Below are 23,332 nucleotides of genomic sequence, written 5' to 3' on the forward strand. Positions count from 1 at the left end.
TTTTTTTTTTTTTTTTTTTTTTTTTTTTTTTTTTTTTTAGAGAGAGTGAGCACAAGCAGGGGAGAGGAGCAGAGAGAGACAGAGAATCTTACGCACACTCCACAGTGTGGAGCCTGTCGTGGGGCCCGATCCCACGACTCTGGGATCATGAGTCGGTCACTCAACCAACTGAGCCACCCAGGTGCCCTTCTAAATGGGATATTTAAATCAAAGACTTCCAGTATGCATTCATGAATGTGTAACATGTCACCTTCATGTGTACCTAACACAGGGTATTTCATATCTCTCCCCTCATTCATTTACCAGGGGTTTGTATTTAGGGTCTTCAGTGAATCATGGGTTGTTGGACCAGGTTTTTTCCAACTTTGTGTAGAAACAGGTCTTTAAAAATCATTCATAATGTTTTTGTTTGTTTCTTTGTTTTTTTTTTTTTTTTTTTCTTTCTATGAGTCCGTCTGGATTTGGGTTCAAATCTAGTCTCTACCACTTACTGTAAGTAAACTGACCTCTCTGACCCTTGGTTTCTTTGTCTGTAATACAATGGTGATGATCATATCTACTTCTGAAGAGTTATTGTCAGGCGGGGTGCCTGGCTGGCTCAGTTGGTGGGCTGTACAACTCTTGACCTCAGGGTTGTGAGTTCAAGCCCCATGTTGGGTGCAGAGATTACATAAAAATAAAATCTTAAAAAACAGAAAAAGCTATTGTCATGATTAATGTGGAATAAGGAATGAAATGCTTGGCACAGTGCCTCTCAAAGGGTAGAGTACTCAGTAAATATTAGCTATGAATGTTATCTCAGAGAAGCTAACATTGAAAATATGAGCCTATTTGACTGAAGCTATAAGAGGCAATTTAAAACTCTTTAAGAGAGAAAAACTCTGGGTATAAAACTTCACAATATAGTAAACACACTGAATCTCTTCAAAGTCCTTTGCTCATAGAACTTCAATTTACTTTGCCACTGACTTGAAGATTTCAAGGACTTTCTAGATTCTCTTTCCTGTGAGAAAGGCATGAGTGGTACTATAATTTTTGGCAGGTGAGTTTATATCTACTTGTTTTTATTGGCACTAAGGAAGATATTTGGCCTCAAATGAAAGCTGAGTGATAGAAACACTGCTTGGACATCAGATCTGGTAAGCAGTCGGATCTTGTCCGTCTTCACTTGATACACAATTATCTGCTTCTAGATTAGTCCCAGACATAAGAATATGGTATTCTGTAGGGATATTTTGTTTTAGGAAGTGGAAGTTGTCTGAGATTTCAACTGAAAATTGCATATTCTTGTCTTCTGTTAGAGTTTTGGCCTTGAAATGGTACCTTTCACTTGCATGAAATGTATTTATCGTCATTTTCATTGGTAGGTTGATGACAAAGCTGTGAATAGACTCCTTAATTGACCTACGCTTATAATCTTGGCCGAAGTCAGGATTTGGATGGCACGTGACATAGAATACAAAGTCCTCCTCAGGGTGTTAAGAGTTGAGAATGAGATGTGTTTATACCCCTGAAAGGAAAAAATCCAACCATGTGTGGGTCCTCAGCATTTGTTCCCTCACATTCTGTAATTAACAGACTGCTGACTACTTGGCTGAACAGGGGACACCGTTCAAGTGGCCTGCTGATTTGGTCTGAAATGTTCTTCAGGGAATCAATGATTGATTTTAAATGTCCTTACTTGGGTCTGTGTCACTCCGTTCTGTAGGATGAGCCAGCGAATGACATTGCAGCAAGCTTGAATTGGGTATAGATTGTATGCCAGCAAATCAACTTGGAGTAGGTTATTGGCTCACTTGGGTTATGTTGGACGGCTTTTGCAATGAGAAGGATTTTAGTTACGTGTACTTTTTGTGGTGCAGCCTCAGAGACCAGTGTTACATATCTCCAGATTTTACTTTCTTCACTAGTTGAGCTAAGCCTGGCACTGCTCGAATAGATTTAAGGTAGTTATTGAACTTGATTCTTGCTGTGTGTTCTTTCTAGCACTGATCGTTGTGGTCAGTGTGATTTAGTATGTTCTTCAAGTTCTGCGTTTACCTCTCAGAGGGTTACTGTTCCAGTTGTGTTTGTAGCAAGGCAGGAAGGAATTTCTTCATAATTTCTGAGTACCAGGTCATATGGTGGTCTAGAAAAAAGAATTGCTAAACTCTGAAGCTCCAAAGTGCGCTGATGCCTCAGAATAACCACTAGATTTCTCCTAGACGCCTGGGTTAATTTAGTTCAGCAGACATGTCTTTAGTGTATATGGTGTGTGTGTGAAGCTCTTTGTCAGTCCTCATCCTCGAGAAGTACAGAGTCCAGGAGGAGCCTTCCCACATAGAGACAGGAATCAGGGCATAATGTAACCAACACATGCAGTGAAAGGCCCATGCATGAGGCAAGGTGCTTTGTAGATGATTATTTTTACTCAGAGTGAGGCAGGTGAGTTGGGTTTTATGGAGGAGAGGAAGGCTGTGGAGGATTCAGATGGATAAAAATTGGCCCTTAAAAAAGTCAGGTTTTTATCGTCGGAGGGCAGTTTCGGCAGAGGGAATGTTGTTGAGGAGGCATGAAATGGCGTGTTGCAGGTAGCCGATTTGGTCTGAATATAAGTTGTGTTGTTGGAGTATAAATTGTGAATAATGGGGAAGGGTCATGGTAGAAAGGGGTACAGGGCCTGTGTCTTGAAGCATCTGGCCTGCGGTACTTTTGCACGTGGAGTTTTTTCTGATGCCTCGTATTCAGCTTAAAGTAGTTGAAAGCCAGGAGAGGGAAAGGAAGGAGTTGGGTTAGCTCTGCCTGGCAGCAGGCTGGAGTCTGGGTTGGAGAGGAAGAAAATTGAAGGTGGGAGTTGAAAGAAGATCAGGAGTGAGTTTGAGTTTAGTGAGCTGGTTTAACTGAGCTGAGGTGATGAAGTAACAGAAGCCTGACGAGGAGTGCAGAAAAGAGGAACCGTCAGAGAGGTAGGCTGTGCCTGCCTAGAGTGGACCTAGAGATTGGTTAAGAAAGCTACGGGAGCGGGGCGCCTGGGTGGCGCAGTCGGTTAAGCGTCCGACTTCAGCCAGGTCACGATCTCACGGTCCGTGAGTTCGAGCCCCGCGTCAGGCTCTGGGCTGATGGCTCAGAGCCTGGAGCCTGTTTCCGGTTCTGTGTCTCCCTCTCTCTCTGACCCTCCCCCGTTCATGCTCTGTCTCTCTCTGTCCCAAAAATAAATAAAAAACGTTGAAAAAAAATTAAAAAAAAAAAAAAAAAAAAAAAAAAAGAAAGCTACGGGAGCATAGTCTGGGTTTGGCCCTGGCTTCTTGATGCAGTCACCAGAAGAAAGTAGAAAGAATAGTTGGATTTCAAGCATTGGGAAAGATGGGGTCAGGTTTGAACACACGGAGTTGGGGTACTACCGAAGCATCTAGGTGGAGATGGCCAGTAGGCCATTGGATATAGAGATAAGCAGTTCACTGGCGAGGCCAAGAGGAGAAGTGCAGGTGTAGGAATCGCCCATGTGTAAGTGATGGTTGATGAAGGAGGACATAGGGAGCAGGAAGAGAGGAAGCCAGTAACACCGCAGTAGTCGACAGAAATGCTAAGGAAGTGGATCCTGAGAACGAATAGAAAAAGAAGTAGATTGGAAATCAGGTGTCGTAGGACCTGAGGGGAGAAAGAATTCTGTGAAGGAGTAGGTGTCAGTAGCATCCACAGCCAGAAGTCACGTGAGCTGCTGATTTGATTGACTTTGGAAATGAGATGGTCGCTTAGAGCAGTTTGGGACAGAGGAGCATTTCTTCTGGATGCTTCTTTTGCATCCTACCATTGCCACTTCCTCTGTGACTCAGGAAAGCCATTTTACCTTTGGCTCTTTACTTGTAAAGGGGTGGTTGGCCTCTTGGTGGGTTTCGGTCTGTGATCTGTGGAGCCCCACGGGTTCAGAAAGGTGCTCTGGGGCCCATCAAGGAGATCCAGCGTTTGGTCACGTGTTTATTGGGGAGAAGAAGTATAGGTATTCTACTCGTGATGCAAACAGAGTAGCTAGAGCAGGTTGATTTTTTGGCCTATTTTATATATTTCACTTTAGTGTAAGATTTTATATGAAACAACATGGTGTAAAATAAGAGATTTGAAAACTGCCGCCCTACAGAACCATAAGAGACTTTGATGTGTTAAAAGTTACATACTTAATAGCTAACGTTCAAAATTCCTATACTAGATGAAGATCGTAGTATGTGCTAACTTGCTCATGGTTCGGATTTTATTAGAGGTCAACATACAGCATCTGACTTTATGTAATCATAACTATTGTTATTCTTATTAGAAATGAAGACTGAACTAAAAGCTCAATTCTGTTTTACGCTTTGTTAAAAAACCATTTATGTGTCTTACCAGGTTCTGACGCTGAAGATCTTTTGGAAGAATTGCTCTGTTGTTTGATGCAGTTAATCACTGATATTCCACTCTTGTAAGTTCTGGCTCAGCCGGGATTTGTTTTATCTTCTTTTGTATATTGAAGATGGTAATTGATCACGTCAAAGAGTTTGTGGGTCCTGGTGTGGGTGTGGTTTTGTTTTTGTTTGAGAGAGCACGCCTGTGCACACTAGCGAGTGGGACAGGGATGCATAAGAAGAGGGAGAATCTTAAGCAGGCTTCACGCCCAGTGAGGAGCCCGAATCAGGGCTCGATCTCACAACTATGAGATCTTATCTGAGCCGAGTCAAAAGTTGGTCACTTAACTGACCGAGCCACCCAGGTGCCCCTCTGGTGTAGTATTGTTATGTATGCGTTTTATGTATGTCTCTGTGTACATCCATGGAGTTCATCTGTATCTTTTGCCTAATATTTATACTCTCACTATGCATTATCAGAATAAGAATTTTATGTTAAGGGGAAAATAAACTGATCTTTAGGAATATTGAGCAAATGGTAGGCACAGAATTAATCTCCCTAGCGATATCTTACAGAGCTCTGTAAGTAGGATGTAAGAGAGACTCTAATCCGTATGTGGTAGAGGCAGCTAGTTAGCCACCCAGCATCCTCCCCTTCTTCCTTACTTCCTGACCTCTTTTAGAGAGGTTGGATTTCCATTTCTAGCCTTTTTTGAAGATAGGTGTGATCCCTGAGATGTAAGGGGACATCTTCCAATAAAACTTCTGGGTAGGGGCACCTGGATGGCTCAGTCGGTTGAGCGTCCAACTTTGGCTCAGGTCAGGATCTCACGGTACGTGGGTTCGAGCCCCGCGTCGGGCTCTGTGCTGACAGCTCAGAGCCTGGAGCCTGCCTCGGATTCTGTGTCTCCCTCTCTCTCTCTACCTGTCCCCTGCTCATGTGCTGTCTCGCTCTCAAAAATGAATAAATGTTAAAAAAAAAATTTAAAAAAAAAACCCAAAGAACTTCTGGGTAAAGCTTTTTAAAGGGCACCTGCCTCAGCTAGGAGATGTATCTTTTTCTTGACAGCTCTTTTTTCCTGCTATCTGGAATGTGGGACCAGGTAATTTGAATTGTGTGGCCATCTTTGCATGAGTCAGGAGACCCACAGAAAATTCTGCTTTGACGTCATTGAGCTGCTGAACCAAAGTCATCAACTACCAGTGCCCCCTTGCCACTTTCACCCCCTTCTCATGTGAGAAAAATACTTGTTTATTGTAACTGGATTTCTGTCACTACAGCCGAATGCAATTCTTGCATGCTATAAAATGTTACTTTTAAAGCAGTTACTCTCAACTTTTGTTTAAAAAAAATTGTCTCTCTAAAGCCTTTTTAGACATTTTTTAAATTGCCTCTCCCCACAAATGAAATTTGAATACCCCAGATAGACTGAATGTATCTTTATGTACTGTGGCCCTTTGGAGGGCCACAAACCATTATAATATCTATGCAGTTTTTTCACCCCTGAAGAATCAGTTTTCACTCTCTTACGGGTAATATCACCCCATTGAGAATGCAGTCTTTTTCATTAAATTTTTTTTTTTTTTTTTGAGACAGAGAGGGAGGGAGAGAGACAGAGAGAGAATCCCAAGCAGGCTCCACACTGCCAGCACGGAGCCTGATGCGGGGCTCGAACTTGCAAACCGCGAGATCATGACCTGAGCTGAAGTCCAAAGCTCAATATGAGCTACCCAGGTGCCCCAAGAATGCATATTTTAAAAGAATTATTATTTAAAAAAAATTTATTTTTATTTTTTATTTTTTAATTTTTTTAAGTATGCTTCATGCCCAGCATGGAACCCAGTGTGGGGCTTGAACTCACCACCCTGAGATCAAGACCTGAACTGAAATCAAGAACCAGACACTTAACCACCCAGGTGCCCCTAAAGATTTTAAAGTAATCTCTATACGCAACATGGAGCTCAGACTTAACAACTCTGAGATCAAGAGTTGCATGCTCTACTAAACAAGCCAGCCAGGTGCACTTAAAGGATTTATTTATTTATTTACTTACAGAGAGAGAGAGAGAGAGAGAGAGAGAGAGAGAGAGAGAGACTGCTCAAATAGGGGAGGGGCAGAGGGAGAGACAGGGAAAATCTTAAACAGGCTCTATGCCCAGTGCAGAGCCCTATACAGGGCTCAATCTCACAACTGTGAGATCATGACCTGAGCCCAAATCAAGAGTCAGACACTTAACCAACTGAGCCACCCAGGTGCGCCCCAGGAATTATTTTTTAAATAAAGATAAAGATTTTGAGATTGATGAGGACAGAATCTCAGTTAACGTGGTGATATCATTGGACCTGTGTGCTGCTTGCCTGTGGCCCAAACAGGAAGGACCAGGTGTTTGTGAGAAAACGGGCTCCCGGCCTCTGTTGTGCACAGGTCCGGCATCCAGAATTGTAATCTGGATTTAGAAACGACAACTACCAAACCCTGTCGGGACTTGGTCTGATGATGTGCAGCTTGGAAGGTGGGGCTGAGGCAACTGAGGAATCACCGGGTGGGGAAGGGTACAGGGGACAAGGTCCTGTGGAAGTTGAACTCTGTGAGCGACACAGTTCCTTGCACTCCTGATGGCCCTTCTTGCCCTTTTTCTAACAGATGGCCAGTATTGTTTGGGGGGGGAGGGGGGCAGGCCTTCAGCTTGTCCGTTACCCATCTCTTCCTCCCTGGGATGCGGAGGCGGTGCTTGGGTCGTCTTGAAACCATTATGGTGAGTGCCACCTGCGAAGAATAGTGTCCCAGGAGCCCGGGATATGAATGTTACTATGGAACTATTACACCAGCCCTAGGTGGCTTATCTTAGGATTTCTTCTTAAGTGACAAAAATAAACACTTATTTTGGTTAAGCCACCGTGGTCAGGTTTCTGTTACATATGGTCAAATGTGGGAAGGGGAACACCTATATCATCTATTATCTACTTGTCATAGTACGTGCGATATTTCGTGTGTTCTTGACTTAATTTTTTTTAATGTTTTTTTAAAAATGTATTTTGAGAGAGGGAGAGAGAGAGAGAGAGAGAGAGCAAGCGAGCATGAGCAGGGGAGGGGCAGAGAGAGAGGGAGAGAGAGAATCTTAAGCAGGCTTCTCACTGTCAGCACAGAGCCCTATGCGGGGCTCCATCTCATGAACTATCAGATCATGACGTGGGCCGAAACCAAGAGTCGGACGCTTAACCGACTGAGCCACCCAGGTGCCCCTTGACTTAATTTTTAAAAGTTTCATCTCTATTATGCATATGTCATTATCGAATACCAGCAATTTAAGATATATCCTCAGTGAATACATTCTTTTTTATTTTTTCTCCTTTGTTAATAAAATGTCTTGGCGAAGTTAGGGTAGATGGAAATATAAATAAATCTCTTTAGCTGGTAAATAAGCCTTCAATGCAATGAATAGACCAGCCACTTAAACACCCTTGAGGAGCAAGCAGACAGTGTTGCAATATATCAAACATTTCGGTGTCTTAATGTGTTTATACTTTTTTAAATGAACTGAAAATGCACAGACAACCAGATGTCTTATATTATGTACACTCAGCTTTAACCAGCTGCTGAAACAATTTCTGATGATTTAATGTTCTTGGAACTCCATTCTACAAGAAGGTTTGTCTTAGTAACGGTTTCCATGTGAAACCAAACTACTATTTTAAATGGTTCAACTACTATAACCGTAGTGCAGTGTGGTGGATCCACTTCTGACTTAAGGGGGATGCTCTCACACCTGACCATCCCCAGCCTCAATGTAACTTGTCATGTTTAACACGCCAGTGCGGTGCCAGCAGGTGAGAGCAGGAGGAAGGCAGTGTTTTGTTTGTTGGTTGGTTTGTTGAGAGAGAGAGAGAGAGAGAGAGAGAGACTGAGTGTAAGCGACGGGCAGAGAGAGAGAGAGGGAGAGAATCCCACAAGGGGCAGAGAGAGCGAGAGACAGCGAGAGAAAGAGCGAGAGAGAGAAGTGGGCTCACCCAGCTCATGTTTTACCTGAAGCAGGGCTCAAGTTCACCCAAAGCAGGGCTCGAGCTCACTCGATGTGGGACTCGAATTCAGGAACTGTGAGATCAAGACCCGAGCTGTCAGATTCTTAACCGACGGAGCCACCCAGGTGCCCCATGAGGAATGCAGTGTGTTAGCAACCACCGAGGGCAACTTACAACTGGGACTCTGTGTCTCCCTTTCTCTCTGCTCCGTCCCTGCTCATACTCTGTCTCGCTCTCCTTCAAAAGAAATAATCAGAAAATTTTTTTTTAAAAATAACTGGTTATTTATTATTAAGAGATCAGGATCAACTGTAGTAGTTTAGATAAACTCCCGGAGTTTGTGGGAATTCACTTGTAATAAAGATTGACTTGTAAGGAGTTAGTGGAAACTGCTTCTCTGATAGTTGGATATTTTGGTAAAATAATAATTGTATGAGATGCTAATCTTCAAAGCCTGATTAAAATAGCACATCTTCCAGGAATCCGTTCTTTACTCCATACCTCTCAGCATTTATATATTTCAAATAAAGACTAAGTCGTTCACAGGGTCATGACTTGGCATTTTTCAGTGTATATTGGGTAGATCCCACTAGAATTCAGTAAAAGCCTGTGCTTTGCTCTGCCTTCTCTGTGATCTCGAAGTGACTGGGAAGGAATAACTTAAGTAAGAGGAAGGTATTTTCCTCAAGACATGAATAGAGGGTGTAATACAAGAAATGGTTTGGCATGACAGAGTTGAACGTGTAACACTTAAGAGTTTGTGAATCGGTCCTCGCGGTGTTTCTGTTGGGGGTTGAATGAGACCCGGGTGACGCAGCCCAGTGGTTGAGCTTTGGAAGGGCCCCAGCAGCAGAGCAGTAACGTACCATCTGATACAGGATGGGCCCAATACTTAGGTTTGCTCGTGAGGCTATCTTATTATGAAATAGAAGTTATTTTGAGAACTTGAAGTGGGTTTCTTCTTTTTAAGGTTTATTTATTTATTTTGAGAGAGTGCGCGTGCAGGGGAGAGAGAGAGAGAGGGAGAGAGAGAATCCCAAGAATCTGGCAATGCAGAGCCGGACGCGGGGCTCCTCGTGCGATCCTGACCTGAAATCAGGAGTCCGATTCTTAGCTGACATAGCCACCCAGGCACCCCTTGAATTGGATTTCTTAACTTGTCTGTCTTTTTGTCTGTCTTTGGTGTTGTTTTTGTGAAAGCCATGCCTCTTAGCTGTATATGATGATGCTCTTGTCAACCACGGATCCTACCCTTCTCTACGGCTACCACTCCATACAGGTCCCGGTGAGGTTGGCTCCAAGTGGGCCATCCCACCGGCCCCAGGTCGGATGCACAGCCTCTTCTTCTGAGATCCATTTCTGTGTTCTCTTTATCAACCTGTGAACTCGCTGAGGATTAGGGCTGTTTAATTCTCAGCCTGGCCCCGATTTGCAGATTTTCCAGTTATGATTTAATCTAAGAACATTCTTCTTTTAGATGAGATACCCCTAATCGATTGCCTTTTTCTGGGTGTCTCTACTCGTGCAGTGTGACTTTGCCTACCGCTCGAGTACGGGGGGTGCTGACGCTCTCCGCTGACCTCATCCGTGTCACTCATTCAGTTTCAGCCACACAGGTGTCCTTGCTAATTTAGGACGTGCCAGCCCACTCCCTGTCTCCAGGGCCTTTGCCCTCTTTTCTTCTTATGCCTTGAACATCCCCCCTCAGGTACCCGCGTGGCTCGTGTCCTCACCATCATGCTTCCTTCTGCTCCGAGGAGGCCTGCTTCTTAGAAGCAGCTGCTCTGACCACCCTGAAATAGGACCCCTCTCATTCTCTGTTTTGTCGTCATGCTTTGTTTTTTGTCTCTACTCGACACTTACCACTACTTTCCATATTAGCCATTACTCTTCTTGCTTGTTTCCCTCAAATAAGATTAGGAGGAACGCTCCGTGAAAACCAGGACCGTTCCTGTGCCTGCGTTTGCTTTGCTCAGTGCTGTTACCAGTAGTGTTCAGGCCAGCCGGCACATGGTAGGCTCTCGGCAAATATTTGTCAAATGGCTGAGAGAGTAGGGGCACAACCTGTCCAGTGTGCTGAAAGCATTTTGTCTGTCCTCATCTAGTCTGTATGCAGACAGTATTGTGCTAAGGCACATTCCATGGCAAATGCAGTGGCTCAAAGCCCTTTGCAGATGGTGCGTTGTATTATAGAAACTAGGTGTCCTATAGACGTTAGTAGTGGAAGGGGGCTATAGAAACAGAAACACGGAGAAATAACGTCTGACAGTATTTAAGGAAATGGTAGATTAGTTATAAATGCTGAGTGGTCTGAGACCATTGAGTTTAGGGACAGTCAACTTTATATCTCAGTAGTCCTCAGATTATCCCTTTACAGTATAATAATCTCTCTTTCATTAAGTTCATTCTCAAAAACCCGTATTGGGAATATGCCGTGTGTCTATACTTTACTAGGCCCTGGACAAAGAAAGGTGTGGTTTCTGAAGAGCTTGGAGATGGATAAGTACGTAGAAAGAGAGCCCAGGAGGAGGCGCAGTGCTGACTGCTGTAGTCATTGGGGCTGTCGTGATTAGCAGTGGCCAGGAAGAAGAGCCAGAGAGGAGCCGGCCCAGGGCCTCTTGAGTGTAAATAATGAATTTGAGGAATCATAAGTGCATTAGTTTTTTGTTTTGTTTTGTTTTGTTTTGTTTTGTTTTGTTTTGTTTTTAAACAGAGCAAGAGAGAGCTCAAGTGGGGAAGGGGGCAAAGAGAGAGAGAGAGACTGACTCCCAAGGGGGCTCCATGCTCAGTGTGGAGCCCCAACATGGGGCTCAATCCCACGACCCTGGGGTCATGACCTGAGCTGAGATCAAGAGTTGGACATCCAACCTACTGAGTCACCCAGGCGTCCTCATAAGTCCACTAGCTTGATTAGAGCAGAGGGTTTGTGGGAGATTAGGGATGGACTGTGTTGTTTGATGGGGCAAAGACTTGAATTTTAGAAAGACTGACGATTTGACTATGTTTAGAGTTCTCTGTTTATTAAGATGTAAAAGAAGGTACTTTTAGAGCTGTTTTTCTAAAATCCATTCTGGAAGTGTTTGGGAAGGGATGAAACTGAATAAGAATCTTATTTGTTAAATCACTTTATCCATAGGGTTTCCGAAATGTAATAAAATGATATGAAATGCATATTTATTTGACCCATAAACTAATGATATTGGCTTAGATGTTATACTGTGGAAAATTGGAAAATTCGAAAACTTTGGTGCTACCATTGAGAAGGTTTGAGAGTGTGAAAAACCATGAACAGTTACTTTATGAAGTCTACAGTTGATGGGGACAGTGAGGGAACTAGAGGACCCATTGCTGGCAGTGAAGGGCTAGACTATCGACAAAATGCCTTTCTGTAGAAGCCCCGCATGTTAACACCTAAACCCTTCTCCACATCCGGCCTCAGCAGAGCAGGTAGCTGAAAGAGCAAGTCCGCATTTAAGTTGTAGGTGCTGTAGGGAAATGCCTAGTATGGCTTTCTGATTGAATTAGGGATTTTTGTCATTACGTGCTCCGAATTAAAGGTGATAGCATTTTCATATGCCAAGACAGTATTATATATTAAGTTCACAACAGCTTTTTAGTTTGAAAATTGATTTCTGGTGTGGTGAGGAGGGGGGGGATCTCAGTTAAGTTCTTAAAAAATATCCAAACCTTGACCATGTTTACTGAAGTCTGGTGTGGCGAGGAGGGGGGTTCTCAGCTAAATTTTTAAAAAATATGTAGAGGTCTACCATGTTGATGGAAGTCTGACTAAAACACCTCCAGTACCACAAATCATGTTGATTTTATGAGTTATGTGCTCAGATTGCTTATAATTGCACAACTGATTGTTGAGAAGTATAGGACATACTGTGTGGTAAGGGAAAGACATTACTAATTCTGAATCCAGAAGATCGGGCTTGAATCCCAACTCTTCTGCTAACAGGCGAAGTCCTCCATGTCTCAGTTTTCTCATTTTAAAGTTAGGGGTAATAGTTCAGACCAGAAATTGATACTTGGAAAAGACATTTGAAGACATCTAGTTCAGCTGTTCAGCATTTTAGATAAGGAAATTGAAGTGCATCAGTTTGGCGATCAACACCTGTGGCTGTTGGAGGAACAGCCAAGCTGTACATCATGTCCTTAGATGCAGTGGAGTGGCCAGCGGCTGAGAGGGAGCCCCTGAACCTGGGATGAGGTCTGCCTGGTGTTCTCACTGCCTACTGTGTTGCCAGAGCAGTGCACTTGAAGATGCTTTTGTACATTTTAAAATGCTTTAGGATTATAAAAGTGTATCGTCTTATGCATCCTGAGTACTCAAGAAAAACACTGAATACATTTGCTCTCTGAGTTAATTTTCCTATTTTAGACTTCTCAGTGAAAAGGAGCAGCACTGGGTCACCAACAAGTATAGTGGGCAGAGGGCACATGATGTCTGAGATTGCAGAGAACAAGGCTGAATCATATGGGAACTGAAGGGAGTTTCTGTCATATTTGGCTGCCCGGGAGGACTGGTGCCAACCTGGCCTTTGGTGGGAAAGATTAGCAGCAGCAGAAGTGGGGTCCTGAATCCTGGCTATCATTTTGCCTGTTTGCATATTTTCCTTGCAGGTTGTGAGCCAGATAATCGTTGGATTTTTAGAATGAGAATTCAGCTTTTCTTTAGCCTAGCTCTTTCATCTTCTATATGATGTCCCTAGAGTAGAAGGGATATGCGTTTCCTAAGGTCAGTTTGCAGGATTCTTAGGTGGCCCTGAAAACACTGACTCTCTGCCTTCAAAGAATTTTTACTGTCATAAAACCCAAGACTGGCACGGAATACATTTGTTAATTCCTCTTGCTGTTATTAGTACACGGATAGCAAAGTATGAATGAGGAAGTTCGATAGTAATAATTGCAAAGTTTAATTCTTCAAGCAAAGAATTGATTTTTTTTTTCTTTTTAATTTTGTGTCACTTATATAAGTTAATTCTTGACAGGTATAAGTTAATTTCTTTTCAGGTATAATCCAGATTACATTACACGTGGATATTTAATACTAGCCATTGATACTGATGCAATTATTTTATTTATTTTATTTTTTAATTTATTTTGAGAGAGAGTGAGGGTGTGCATGCATGCAGGGTAGGGGCAGAGAGAAAGGGAGAGAGAGAGGAATCTCAAGCAGGCTCCACACTGGCAGCACAGATCCCAACACGGGGCTTGAACACACGAATGAGAGAGAGATCATGACCTAAACTGAAATCGAGAGTCAGACGCTTAACCAACTGAACCACGCAGGCGCCCCTGATGGAATTATTTTAATGGTAATCCATGTGTGCTCATGGCTTTGGAAAAAAACAGCACAGAGGGCTTATGATGAGAACAAATGCTGTTTGTCCTATCCCTTTGATTTCTTTCCTCCCCAGAGACAGTCATTTTTGATGTTTAACTGTTTGGGTGGTTTATAGAAATCTTTACCGTTATTATACCTTTATGTATATATATTTCTAAATAATGCTATTTCTTTTTCTTTGAATTAGTAGGCTTTAGTTTTCTGAGCAGTTTTTGGTTCACAGCAAAATTGAGCAGAAAATACAGGGAATTCCCATCTAATCCTTGTCCCCGCACTTGTGTAGCACTCCTACCCCCCTACAACATCCCACCCCGGAGCGGGACATTTGCTGCAGTCGAGGAACCTACATTGACACATCATTATCACCCAAAGTCACGGTTCATATTAGGGTTCACTCTTCATGCATCATACGTACAATGGGTTTTACCAAACGGGAAATGACCTGGATCCACCATTAATAGTATTATAAGAGTAGACTCACTACCCTGAAAGTCCTCTGTGCTCTGCCTGTTCATCCCGTAGCCACCACTGATCCTTCTGCTGTCTCCTTAGTTGTACCTTTTCTAGAATGTCATACAGTTGGAACCGTACAGTATGTAGCCTTTTCCAGTTAGCTTTGTTAGCAGTATTCATCTCAGGTTCTTCCATGTTCATGGCTTTATAGCTCATTCGTTTTTAGCACCAAATAATATTCCATTGTTGTGATATACTACATGTACATAAATTAAGTTCATGCGTGTGTACAGATATAGCCATCATATAAGTTTTAGAATTGGTATTAAGTGTGTACATTTTAAAATTTGATAAGAATATAAATTTGGTTAAAAAACCCAAACTGTCCCTTAAAGAGATGATATCAATTATTATTTTTTGAAATTTATTTATTTATTTTGAGAGAGAGAGGGAGAGCATGGGGGAGCGGCAGAGAGAGAGAGAGAGAGAGGAGAGAGAGAGAATCCCAAGCAGGCTCCACGCTGTCAGCACAGAGCCTGGTGTGGGGCTCGAACCCATCAACTGCAAGAAAATGACCTGAACTGAAGTTGGACGCTCAACTGAGCCACCCAGGCACCCTAGATTATACCAATTATAGTCTCACCAAAATCATTTACCAGAGCCTCGCCAATATTGCATAAACTTTTTTGTAAGTTAAAAATGGAAATCGTAGTGTGATTCTTACATGTATTTTCTCATTACGAGATGGTTTAGCAGTCATTTTCAATTCCTGAGAACTCTTTTTCCTCTGATTCTTGTTTTATGAATGCAACATTTTAAGTTGGCATAATTGGAGTCTGGACATCCATATAACCATTTCAAGAAGTTATGTGGCTATATTTTATTGATGCGTTTGATGCATTGTTACATGTAGAGCACTGGCTCTTTAAGAAACCACGAAAAGACGGAATGGATATTTGAGTTTATTTGATCTGCCCCCTTGATTTTTTTTTTTTTTAATTTTTTTTTAACGTTTATTTATTTTTGAGACAGGGAGAGATGGCATGAATGGGGGAGGGTCAGAGAGACAGGGAGACACAGAATCAGAAACAGGCTCCAGGCTCTGAGTGGTCAGCACAGAGCCTGATGCAGGGCTCGAACTCACGGACCGCGAGATCATGACCTGAGCCGAAGTCAGATGCTTAACCGACTGAGCCACCCAGGCGCCCCCTGCCCCCTTGATTTTTACATAAGATGAAGTCGACAGGTGAGGTGGCTTATGAAGGTAATGAGTGACAGTTCTGAGACTAGAATCCAGACTTTTTTGACTCCTAGTCTCCAGGCACTTTCTGTTCCACTATTAAGATTTGTATAAACGAAAGGTATTACCAGGTCTTTGATTTTGTTAACTTTTAAAACCAGCCCCACCACTACTGACAGCATCTGTGATACACTGCACTCCTTCTTAGTCTTTCCTCGTATTTTACTTTCACAGTATCCTTGGTGGCGTGACAGTGATAATTCTAAATTTTGGTCTCAGTCCTTTGAATTTGTCAGTTGTTTTTGTTAAACATATGTTCCATTTACAGTACTGTCCGTTTTCTTATCCAATAGTAAGTAAAAAAGGAGGATGTTTTTCTCCTCCGTATTCGTTGACTTTGTCCTTAGCCAACACTAACACCCATTTCATGAAGGCTTTTGTCTTTATCCAAGTGTTCCACTCTGCCCTAGCAGAGCAGTGCAAGGTCAAGGCGCCTGTCCTTTTTTTCTTCGCATGAAATTAATAACTTGCTCCAACAGTAGTTTGTTTTAGGACGTTTCCAGCCCAGATGGTGGAAAGTTCTTGGGATAATATGGCAGCCAGAGCAACACTTTGGCTTTTTAAAGTTGACTTTGTTTTGGCGATTGTGTGATGCAGATCTTCTGAAGATCATACAAGGACATTAAAACAAGAAAGATCTGTTAGCTTAAAACATTTTTCATCTTTGAAAAACCACCACACTCAGCATGGTACCATTTTGGTTTCTTTTAAGTACTATTGGCCTGTCTGGCTCTTTTCCCTGATTATTTGGCACTTAGGATAGGCCAATTAATACATTTAAAATTTTGTTTGCACAGAAATCTAACATTGCCCTGAATTCCTTTTTTTGAGCATTATAGAAAGTTACAGCAAGAAATGACAGTAGAGATCATTTTGCCCAAAGTCCTTATTTAAAAATAGGAAAGCTGAGGGGTGCTTGGGTGGCTCAGTTGGTTAAGCGTCCGACTTCAGCTCACGTCATGATCTTGCATTTTGTGAGTTCAAGCCCCGCGTCAGGCTCTGTGCTGACAGCTTGCTCAGAGCCTGGAGGCTGCTCCAGATTCTGTGTCCCTTTCTCTCTGCCCCTCCCCTGCTCACACTCTGTCTGTGCTTCTCTCAAAAATAAATGAACATTAAAAACAAATTTAAAAGTAGGAAAGCTGAGACCCAGAGGAATTATTTGTTAAAATTAACAGAATGAGGTTTTTTTTTGTTTTTGTTTTTTTTTATGAAATTTATTGTCAAATTGGTTTCCATACAACACCTGGTGCTAACAGAATGAGTTTACTAGAGAGCTTAGAGGCAGACCCTAAGTCTCCTAATTTTGGACCACTGACTTCTACATCATAGCACAACGTGATTTAAGTTTTTGTTTGCTCTCATTTCAATATGTCAGCAGATGTGAATCAATGAAAGTTTAATTTTAACATTTATGACAGTCCTGTTTTTAGTTCTTGATTAATTTAATTTTAGAGCATATTTTTAAAATATCCAAATACCTAAGTGAACAGTCTGCTGCCTCTTCTGGTTCCGCATCCCTCCAGCTGTTCTGTTTGCTTCCATAAGTAACCACTGTTCTTAGTCTCTTCTGTATCCTTCCTGAAGATGTTCATGCGATGCATATGCAGTTATGAGCACAGATTCTTATATCTCCCTGCAGTCACACAAAAGATGGGAAATTATACATACTCTTTTGAACTTTCTTCTTTTTCTAGTCAGCACCTTATCCAGGCAGCTTTTGTACACAAGCATTTAAAGAGCTTTCTCATTATGGTTATGAGGATATTCAGATACCCCCAGATTTACCCCTTGAAAGTGTATTATTAGGTGGTTGTTAGTGAATTCACACAAGTTGTGAAACTGTCATTACCATCTAATTATAGGACTCCTATTGCCCCTTTGTGATATGAATTTAAAGTATTTTTTTTTTCTAAATTTGCCTTTCTTTTTTTTAAAGATTTGAATCTTTTAAGTAATCCCTACACCTATGTGGGGCTCGAACCCACAGCCTTGAGGTCAAGAGTTGCAAGTTCTACCAACCAAACCAGCCAGGCGCCCCTCTAGATTTGTCTTTTGACTTATTTGCTTATAGCACGCTTTTGTTTTGACGTGGTAAATTTTCAAAAACGACTTTTAAGAGTCTTAATTCATCCATCGTTGATAGCTTCTAGGCCTTCGGATGTATAAACTGGCTCATTGTTAACATTTTTGACCCTTTCTCTTTCTACTTGCCTTCTTGCACATTTCATTGTAGCCCCACTGGCTTCTTTGGTGTTCCTTAAATATGCTAGGCATGTTCCTATCTCTGGGCCTTTGCATGCGCTTATCCCTCTCCCTGGCAGACTCTTCCTGTGCCTCCTTGCTTTTTTCAAGTCTTTGCTCAAAAGTCAGCTTCGTGTTGAGTCTTCTTACTTAAAATTGTAACACATCTGTGATAGATTGTCAGTGGTCCCTCAGATTCATTCTTCTCTTTATTAGCATTTGGCTGGGCAGTGGTTGTCCAGGCAGAGATGACGTTTCTCAGGCTCGCTTGCCAGCTAGCTACGGGTGTACCGGAGGAATTGATATATGCAGCTCTTACGTTATTTAAAAAGAAATGACTCTCCTTGGAGTGTACTTTTCTCCCTTCTCTCTGGTGGGAAATGGTAACCAGAACAAACTTGGAAGCACATGCAAAGGGTGACAGAGCTTCCTTCCCGGCAGAGCCTTTGAGTGATCTTACTAAGTAGATCCTGCTTGATCTGACTGCTAAGTGGCAGAGAAATGAGCTTTGATCTGGTTTAAAACCTCATTTTGGACTCTATAGTAGCGGCTTAGCCTCACTATTCCTAACCACCCTAACCATGTACTCCTTATCCAACCTTCATGCGTGATTTTCTTCATGGCACTCACAACCTTTTCATTTACTGCACATCATTTTTGTCTGTCCCTCTAAAATAGAAGCACCAAAAGGCCTTCTTTAAAGCATGTTTTAAGAGAATCTTCCGTCTTGGCCCCTAGGATTTTCTTTTCTTTTTTTTTAAGATTTAATCTTCTGATTGATTTGGGATTTCTTTTAGTGTATAGGGTCTGAGGTGTAGATTCAGGTGTTTTTTTCCTTCTGAAAGCAGACCGCGCAGTTGTCTGGACAGTATGTGTACCACTGTGTGTTTGGTATCGTACTGATGAAGTCCCATTCTTAAGTTGTATAACAATGATTTACAAATAAGAAGTGGCTGCTCAGCTCTTCAGTAGATGCCTCACAAGAGAGATCATTGTGGTCTCCGTCATGATCAAATCTGAGTGACTACAATGTATTTGAACTGCTTTTTAGTCTATGCAAACAAAGAGACGCTAGATGCCCTTCTTTTCAGGCATTAGTTCTTTTTGGTTCTCTAAATCTTACATTTTTATTCATAGTAAATGGTGTATTGACATATGGGAAGTCTTGGTTTTGGCTCATAGTTATAGGCTATTTTGGAAATCAGAATAGCAAATACTGTATGTGCTAGCTTTATCTTGAGTAAAAAGTTTTTACTGAAATGTGTATTTGCTTTGGATAGTCACTAAAAACTAGGTGTCTGTGTTAGAATGCTGTTTGTTTCTTATGAAGGAACAAAATTTCTACGTATAAAGTCTTTCAAATATGCTTTCAACAACAAAAAAATATATATGCTTTCAATGAGACTGAATCTGTGACTCTGTGCCCTCAGCCAGTATTTAAAAGTGTAACTTACATCTTTGATTGGCAAGTGTGATGGTTAATTTTGTGTGACAGCTTAACTGAGCTGAGGGGTGCCTAGAGGTCAGCCATGGTTTCATTATTTCTGGGTGTATCCGTGAGTGTGTTTCCAGAAGTAGTTAGCATTAGAATCAGCAGACTTAGTGAAGAAGATCATACTCACCCATGCTGGTGTCATCCAGTCCTTTGAGGGATGGATAAAGCACAAAGGGGGAGGAAAGAGATAAATTTACTCTCTTGCTTTAGCCGAGACGTCCATCTTCTCATGTCCTTAGACATTGGTCCTCCTGATTCTTGGGCCTTCTGACTTAGCCTGGGGTTTTTCTGGTTCTCAGGCCTTTGGGTTTGGACTGGAACTGTACCAGGCTTTTCCTGGGCGTCCACCTTGCATATGGCAAGTAATGGACCCCTCAACTTCAATAATTGTGTGAGTCAGTCCTTCATAGTAAATCTCTTTTTGTCTATATCTATTCCTATACTATTGATTCTCTTTCTCTGCAGAGCCCTAAGTAATACAAGTGTGGCTGACTCATTTCTGTGACCTGAGTGCTTGTGTCCTGAGTGCTTGTGTCCTTCCAAAATTCTTATGTTGAAACCTAACCTACAAGGTGATGGTATTTTGGGGGGATGATTAGGTCATGCGGACAGAGCCCTCATGAATGGGATTAGTGCCATGTAAAAGATACCCAAGAAAGCTTCCTTGTCCCCCTTCCACTGTGTGATGACACAGCAAAATGATGTTCACTGTCAGGGGCACCTGGGTGGCTCAGTCACTTGAGCATCCGACTCTTGATCTCAACTCGGGTCTTGATCTCAGGGTCATGAGTTCAATCCCCATATTGGGCTCCACGCTGGGCGTGGAACTTACTGAAAAAACACGAATAAAAAAATTTCAAAAAAAAAAAAAAAAAGCTCACTGTTTGTGAACCCAGAAAGCCAGCTCTTATCAGACACTGAATTTGCAGGTGCCTTGATTTGGGCCTTTGGAACTGTGAGAAATAAATTTCTGTGCTTTGTGAAGCACCCAGTCTGTTAGTTTGTCAATTGCAATCTACAAGCACTAAGGCACTCTCCTGCTAAATTGTTTTTCCCTAGTTACAAAGCTTTGTTACTTTGATTGCTCACAGTGAAGTAAGAGGGGTATCATTAAGAAGACCTATGGTTAAAATGAGGTTAGACATTATCCTCAGACCATCATCGCTATGATTTTGTTTCTCAAGGAAATTTCCCAGTAGGCACAGCCATTTGGGAGCAAACATTTCTTATATTCATTTTCTTCATGCTCTTCCTATTTAAAAAGTTTAAATTAAAAATAATAAAAATAGTCACCTGTAATCTCATCTCTCAAGATTGCTTTTTTTATTTTTTGCCTGTTAGCACCTGCATGTATATTCATTCATATAATACATAATGTTCTACTATCTTTGCTCAATATTATGTCGCGAGGCAAATATTTCAGTAAAGTACGTCCCAGAAGCAGATGAGTAATGTGTTTTGTAAGGCTACCATAACCCTGATACTAAAACCTAACGAACATTACATAAAAAGAAAGTTACAGACTAGTATGTCTTATCAATGTAGGAGAAACATATTTTTTAAAAAAATTAGTTAATTGAACCCAGTAATATATGATAAAGGGCATAGCATCATAAACAAGTGGGGCTTATCTGACGAATGTGATATTGTTAAGACTTGAAAATCCATCAACATAATATGCCATATTGGCAGAATAAATTAGAAAAGCCATATGAGTGTCTCAGTAAGTGTGGAAAAAGCATTTGACTAAATTCAACATCCATTCATGGAAAAAAAAACTTAGAAAACTAGGAATAGAAGGGAACGTTGTCAATACACGTAAATATGTGTAAAGTGTCCATTTGCAGTGTTCTTGATTTAGGTTGATACACCATGAGTTCTAAATCTATAAGCCTGTCTTCTTTGATTAGTCTTAGCCTTTTTTGCCCACATTAAGCATACCGTCTGTCACTGAGTGCTATTAGTTTTATTTTGTTCCGTATCATTCAAGTCTGGTTGCTCTTTTCCATTCCTGTTGTCAGTGTTTTCATCGCGGTCCTCATGTTCTAGCTAGATAATTTATTGCATGTTCTTTGTTTCCTGGGTTGGTCAAAGCATTTCTCCATGTCAGTATGTCTCCCAACCTCTGATGCCCCCCCTTTGTCCCACTATCCCTGATTTTGGACACATGAGGCATAGGGTTGAATAGATCACATTCTTCAGTTCAAGGCTGTCATCCCTGCTTCATGTGAGGTCCATCTCTCCCTCCATTTGATATTCATCTGTTCATTTATTCCCATTCTGTGCTGCTCTTCTTTCCCGTAAACAGCCATTTTAAATATGTTTAATGCATTATTTTTATATGTATATGCTCAACTAAATGTTACATGTACATGTATTTTTAATGTACATAAATAGAATTGTTACAGAACTCATTCTGTTTACTTATTCCTCTCGGAACTGTTCTTAAACGTTACCCTTGACACTAAATGAACATCTAGTCTGCTGCTGTTAAAACTTCATTGTGTGTATCCACCACATTTTACTTACCCAGTTCCTCAGTGATGGACACCGGGGCTTTCTCCAACTTTGCAACGCCACAAGTAACGAATTGTTTCATAGTTTGTTAGGATCAGGAGTGCAGGCACAGCTGGCGTGGTGCCTCTTGACTCAGATACCTCTTGAGGTTGTAGTTGAGCTTATTGGTGGGGCTGTGGTCTCGTCAGAAGCCTCAGCTAGGGAGGGAGAGACCTGCTTTCTTGATTTCTCATTTGCTGTTGGCAGGATTCTGTTCCTCTAGGGAAATTGGACCGAGGGCCTCAGATCTTCACTGGCTGTTGACTGGAGGCCTCCCTTAGTTCTTTGCCAGGTAGACGTCTGCATATGTCAGCTCACAACAGGGTGGTTAGCTTCTCCCACAGAAAGGAAAAAAAAAAAAAGAGCAAGAGAGGGTACCCAGCACAAGCTATAGTTGCTTTGTAAGATAATTGCCCCTTGAAAGTGGTTAAAAGTGAGTTATTAGATTCAGCCTATACTCAAGGGGAGGCAGTACATAAGAGCATATGAATAGCAGGATGCAGGGGTTACTGGGGGTTGTTTTAGAGTTTGCCTAGCACAGTCCTCAGCCAGTTGCTGTGAATTTTTCTTTGGCATATATACATATTTGGGTCATGGGTTGCTCTCTAAAGATGACTTCTCTGGTTAATATTTTTATCAGCAGTACATGAGAGTTTATATATCATCATATGCCTGCCGGTACTTTGCTTTCTACAGCATAAAGGGATATCACACTGTCTTAAACTGTTTATATATTTTGTTCTTATTTCCTAGTGGAGTTCTCACCTTTTTCTTGGCCATTTGCAGGAGTTGCTGGCAATATTCTAGGTATTAGTTTCTTGTTGTTCTTCTCTGTATCATCTGCCTGTTACCTTTGTCTAAGGTTTCATTTGTTGAGCAGTAATCCTGAATTTTGGTGTGATTAAATGTATTTTTTGGCTTTGTGGTTTGTGCTCTTAGGCTTTTATTTAAGAAGTCCTTTTTTTGTCCTTCTGTTAGAAACTTAGCGTACATTTTCTTGTGTTAACTTTAGCTTTACCATTCACCTCCAGGTCTCTAATCTGTCTGTAGTAGGTCTTTGATAGGGATCCATCATTGTTTTCTTTGTGAAATGAGCCAGTCTTCTGTACAATCTCTTCTGTCCTCATTGATTTGTGGATCCATCTTTACTGTATATTGTTTATGTCTACACCGCAGGTGTGAGCCATACATTTGGTTTGTAGGTGGATTTGTTTGTCTGTTTCTTCATGTGTGCAAATACCATGCTGTTTTTATTGTTACAGCTGCATAGCATGGCTTGATACCTGGTAGTGAAAGGCCCTCTCATCACTCTTCATTTTCAAGATTGACTTGGCCATGTTTACTCTTCCACAAAAAGTTTATTTCATTTATTTTATTTTTTATATATAATTTATTGTCAAATTGGTTTCCATACAACACCCGGTGCTCATCCCAACAAGTGCCCTCCTCAATGCCCATCACCCATTTTCCCCTTTACCCTGCCCCCCCATCAACCCTCAGTTTGTTCTCAGTATTTAAGAGTCTCTTATGGTTTGCCTCCTTCCCTCTCTGTAACTTTTTCC

General features: G+C 41.6%; 1 protein-coding gene and 1 non-coding gene across 7 annotated transcripts in view; one reads left to right on the top strand and one right to left on the bottom strand.

Moving 5' to 3' along the window:
- DYM (dymeclin) overlaps positions 1–23,332 on the top strand; it is a 351,209-nt gene that overhangs the window by 81,351 nt on the left and 246,526 nt on the right. For all 6 annotated transcript variants that reach the window (XM_049620093.1, XM_049620087.1, XM_049620091.1 and 3 more), the window contains one exon: positions 4,360–4,432. In XM_049620093.1, the coding sequence (XP_049476050.1) occupies positions 4,360–4,432 (73 nt within the window). The remainder of the gene's footprint in view (positions 1–4,359; positions 4,433–23,332) is intronic.
- On the bottom strand, positions 21,379–21,444 carry LOC125914958 (small nucleolar RNA SNORD69). Its single transcript, XR_007455509.1, has one exon. It is a non-coding gene; the product is annotated as a small nucleolar RNA SNORD69 (small nucleolar RNA).

This window comes from Panthera uncia (assembly GCF_023721935.1).
Source record: "Panthera uncia isolate 11264 chromosome D3 unlocalized genomic scaffold, Puncia_PCG_1.0 HiC_scaffold_8, whole genome shotgun sequence".
NCBI classification, from domain to species: domain Eukaryota; kingdom Metazoa; phylum Chordata; class Mammalia; order Carnivora; family Felidae; genus Panthera; species Panthera uncia.